This window comes from Pundamilia nyererei, unplaced genomic scaffold (assembly GCF_000239375.1).
Source record: "Pundamilia nyererei isolate P.nyererei 1_Seehausen unplaced genomic scaffold, PunNye1.0 scaffold00038, whole genome shotgun sequence".
In the NCBI taxonomy this organism is placed as follows: Eukaryota; Metazoa; Chordata; class Actinopteri; order Cichliformes; family Cichlidae; genus Pundamilia; species Pundamilia nyererei.
Window position 1 is genome coordinate 605,007 of NW_005187439.1, and position 5,046 is coordinate 610,052.

General features: G+C 42.1%; 1 protein-coding gene across 1 annotated transcript in view; it reads left to right on the top strand.

Moving 5' to 3' along the window:
* Positions 1–5,046, top strand: part of adamts3 (ADAM metallopeptidase with thrombospondin type 1 motif, 3) — a 125,284-nt gene that overhangs the window by 104,974 nt on the left and 15,264 nt on the right. Inside the window, exon 18 of the mRNA XM_013910194.1 lies at positions 5,006–5,043. Coding sequence (XP_013765648.1) covers positions 5,006–5,043 — 38 coding nt within the window. The remainder of the gene's footprint in view (positions 1–5,005; positions 5,044–5,046) is intronic.

Sequence of the window (5,046 nt, forward strand, 5' to 3'; positions counted from 1 at the left end):
CCTTTCTGTGTCCCACTCATGTATTGACCCCCATGTGCCTGTTCATCTTAGCCGCTATGATGCCTGACAGGGGCTTCCATGTGGTGCTGAGGCAGGTTATTGGTTGGTAGTTGGAGGGGACCGGCCCCTTCTGGGGGTCCTTGAGGATCAGGACCGTCCAACCTTTGGTTAGCCATTCCGGGTGTCTCTCGTTAACTAGTAGCTGGTTCATTTGTGCTGCCAGGCGCTCGTGGAGTGCAGTCAGCTTCTTCAGCCAGTAGGCGTGAACCATGTCAGGGCCTGGTGCTGTCCAACTCTTCATACTGGAGACCCTTTCTTGGATATCTGCCACTGTGATGATTACTGGACCCTGTTCGGGGAGGTCGCTGTGGTTTAGACCGCTCTTCAAGCGGCTGGCCAAGGCTGTGAGTCGTTGCTTGGCATTTTCCAAGGCCTCAGATATGGACAGCTTCCTGTACTTCTTAGGCACCTTCCTCATCGCGCCTTTCTGCAGCTCTGATAGTTGGCTAACCTCCCTCTGTGCTACCTTGATCTTGCCCTCTAGCCTCCTTCTCCATGGAGGGTACTGCCCCTTGCGGCTGTTCAACTTGTAGCCAAGCGTCTCACTGATCACAGCTGCTGTATTGTACATCAGCTTGTTAGTGTCGGTAATCGTGGCTGCAGGTATCGTCCGTAGTGCTGCATTAACATCATCTAGCAGACCTTCTGAGGGTACTTCACGTAATCTTTTAATCTTTTAATCTCCTCCTCCTCCTCCTGTCAGATTTTAATTTAACCGTAATCTTTTCTTTTCACAGCAGACTTTATTTGGTTGAGAGGCTGGAGCTGTTCAATTGTCAGCTGTAAAGCGAGATAGCGTTCTCTGATAGCGTGGAGGTTACTTCTGAAAACATATGAATGCAGTCTTCAGTTTTAATATATTCAAACTGTAATAAAGCATAATAAACATACTGTTACTCTGTGGCAATAAAGGCCTGCAGTTCAATAATGCATTTCCTTGAATAAGCAGATGAAAATATATACAGGAAAATTAGATGGGTTCTCTAGAGTGTGGAGAGTGTAATATCCACAGTTTCATCAGGAAGTGGCTTTTTCACTGGGCAAATATTTAAAAAGTCTCTTGAAATGAGCCACGAATAGTGAAAAAAATAATTTTTAATAATTTGTAATGGTACAAATATGAAAATATGAAAAAAATGGCAGCAGGACCACTGTGTTTCACAGACTTCATGTGTGTTTTAGATCCTCAATGCTGCCCCTTGTTTTTATGTTTGTTTGTTTGTTTTCCAGCTTACTGGGTGTTTGCATCTCGTGGTGATTAATCTGAGGTTCATGAAGTCTCCAGTTCATCATTCACAAAGGATTACATGCATCTGTGACCCAGGGGCCATTGTTTACTCTCTGTTCATCTAGGGTTTTTTTCATCATCCGTAGGATTTGTGCCGCCCAGTTGACCAGATTTTCTTTTGTATCTTTAACTCTGATAGGAGAAACAGATACTTGTTCAGCCCCTTCCAAATCAACTCCAAGCTGCACGTGACGGCTTTGGTGAAACTTTAAAATTCAAATGCCATGGATACAGTCAGGGCCGTGAGAATTTGGACGTTATTAACTTATTATTTTTCCTCCATAATGGTCTACTAGGCCACGGGGGTCAAACTCCAGTCTTCGAGGGCCGGTGTCCTGAAACTTTTCCATGTGTCTCTGCTGCAACACACCTGAATAACATTAGTAGGCCATTAGCAAGACTCTGTATCGTGCATGCTGAGGTGGCAGTTCAGCTGCTTGATTCATGTTACAGCAGCTCAGAGTGAAATAACGTAGTGCAATAAAAGTACTTTTAGCAGTACACTTTTCCAAACACTTAGATGTGTCCTTGATCCAACACGGCTGATTTAAATGGTTAAATGACCTCCTCAATATGTCTTGAAGTTCTCCAGAGGTCTGGTGATTCAGGTGTGTTGACCCAGGTGAGATCTGAAACCTGCAGGACACCAGCTGCAGAAAACTGGACTTTGATGCTGGTTTGTGTGTCTCGGTGACTGAGAGTCTGCTCTGCTGGGTTCAGATCAGGTGTTTTTAAAAATATTCCATGTCTTTACCTTTAGAATCTATTGAGCTGCTTTTACATTTACGTCAGATTATTATCCATTAGCCTTGTGAAGCTACGTCTGATGACGTTTGCAGTGCTTGGCTCAATCTGAGCAGAGAGCATACAGTATCTCTGTACCCTTCATCCTGCTACTTCTATCAGCAGTCACATCATCAATAAACACCTGCTCCTACTGGCAGACGTACGTGCCCATGCTGTAACTTGGCCTCATTTACATCAGGCATCGACACATCTTTGGCCCTCGGACAGTTTTCAGTGAACAGCAAACATAAATTTAATCCTTGGAATCAACTTCATATCTCATATCTGCTTAATATGAATAACAAGGGAGCAGCTTGTTAGGAAGCCTGTGAAACTGGTTTTCAGTCAGCTGCTCAAATATTTCAAGCCTCTGGAACTGTGGAGGACTACGTACAAAAATAGCTGTAATTCTGAAACAGTTATTGCAATACTTGATAAACCTGCTAAATTAATGACTGTGCCTTAACTGACTTATTTAAATCCACTGTGGTGATTCACAGTAGTGGAATTACAATTCTTTGAATGTGGGTGCTTGTTGTTAAAAGGGTTGTGTGTCATTTGAGTTGGGTTTTTTTGTTCTTTTTTTTGGGGGGGGGCATATATTTATGTGTAAATATAATAAATATATAAGTCGAGCTAACACTTGGCACTTTGAAATTGAATGCCTAAAGGACCTGGTGACCATGCGAACAACTATTTTCACAACTGTGTGTCTGAATGACATTAACGAAACAAACCCGTGCACGCGGATCAATGGAGAAATGGTTTTTCCAGCATCAGAAAAGGGTAACGCTGACTCTCAGTCATCCCAAAAGACATGAAGAGAACTGAAGTAGTGCATAAAATTGAGTCAGTGCCCTGAAGACCAGACTTTAACTGCCTATTAGGACAGTTTTACAGCCAGTCCCACTGCAGCAGGGGACCGTCTCATTCAAAATGCTCCCACAGGTCGAAAAACAGTCAGAGTTACTAATGAGACCATAGCCAGCAGCGAGGAGGAAAAAATGCAAAATTAATAGCTGCGTTACATTCATCACTTATAAACTGGACGTTTAGTGATGATTTTCACTGGACGTTTCACCTCCCCTTTATCACTAATGATGAGTTTTGACACCTCAGGAAATATCAGTGAAGATGTGGGTAGAGTAATTTCCAGGTTTTTCCAGGGGCAGCTGCACAGGCAGAGACCCCCTCACTAACATCTGATGTACATCCAGCCGGCTGAAATATGGGCTGCTGCTGGTAGACTTTCAAGGGGTAAAGAAGAGGAAGTGATCAAATGATGCAGTCATGGCTGACAGGGTGATTTATTTATTTCCCCTTGTTTCTGTTTATTAGAATCTCATCTAGTCTCAAGTCTCACTTGTATGAGAAGCTTGTTAAAAAACAAAGAAACTACTTTCTATTTTTCTAATCATCGTTTTCTCTCGTGGACATCAACTCTGATTTCTTGCATGTCACATCGGTCGACTTTTCTAAATTGCCACGTCTGGGATATTTGCTGTTTTTCTTTTATGACAGGAAAATAATTAGACAGGCGTGTTTGTTCCAAACGTATCGAAGAGAACAGATGTGACAGAAACTGATGAGTTTTCCCAGGAACAGAGCTTTGTCAGAAAAACACGAGCGACGTAGCAGGAACTTTCTCCTGCAACTTGAAAAAACATGGAGTTTAATCTCGCAGATTTTAAGGACGCTGTGTGCAAATCGTTTAAATATTTCATGTTCTCTCTGAGCACAAGTCGAGGATAAAAACAAATCGGCAAATCTCTTTGTCTTTGATTAAGACACTTAAAAAAAGTGCTTACAAAGTCATTAAGAAAACCTCTACATGAGTGTGAACATGTAGATGCACAAACCCTCTCAGTCCCTACCGAGACTGTCCAAGCCGGGGCTCGAACCAGCAACCTTCCGATCAAAAGGGAAACTCTCTTGAGCCACGACACTAGTAGCTGCTGGGACTTCGAGTCACCGCTTTCCAACCAGGACAGGCTTCTAGACTTGAATGACTGAAAGAAAACAGCCGCAGCTCATTTCCTCTTCAGCTGTTTTTCAAACTGCTTTAATGTTAGCGAGTCTTGTAAAAATGAAATAAACACCAAACATTTCATATTTCCATCTGGCTGCTCTGCTTTGCAGTCAGCCTGACCTGAAGGGCACCTGAGTACAAAACAGAAAAGTCTCCTTTTTAAAGAAAGACTCTAAAGTATGTTCAGAAAGTTTAACACTGCATTCTCCTTTGAAAAGACTTCATTCAGCGAGACCTAAAAGCCAAAGGGTAGATGCTGAAATGCTGAGATTTTCTCCATGTTCCTCCTTTCTGTAGCACAGTAATAGACACTCTGTGGTGGAGAGGTGACGACGTAATGTTTGAATTTGAAGTCAACCGCTGAATTTTATTTCACTTCAAGGCTACTCTTCATAACTTATATTATTACTCATCTTGTGGTTTTTGTATTACACGATGATGTAAAATGAATGGCACACACCATGAAAAGCTGTCGATTACACATTTACACAAAAGCCTTTCATAGATTTTAAAGAGTTGTTAATTCCACAAATGAAATATTCTTTTTTTCCTGCAAGCCTGTCAGTTATCCTGTCAGTTATGCGTCTTTCACCTTCAAACTTTATATATCGTGTCTTTTAATATAATTATAAAATCTTAAACTGATCCAGATGAAAAGCTCTGAGACGGGGACACGAGCAAAACTGGTGCATCTCAACTTGACCATGAATTCTCCTCTCTATTTCCTCCATTATCTGCCACCCAATCAGGAGCCGTGTTTGAGAGAGGGCAATCTTTCTGCGTGTTTTGATATTAGACACGGAGGATGATGGTATAATGGTTTATCTTCCTTTGATTTCTAGATTATACCAAAGGACAATGAGACACGGTCGACTCTGATGTA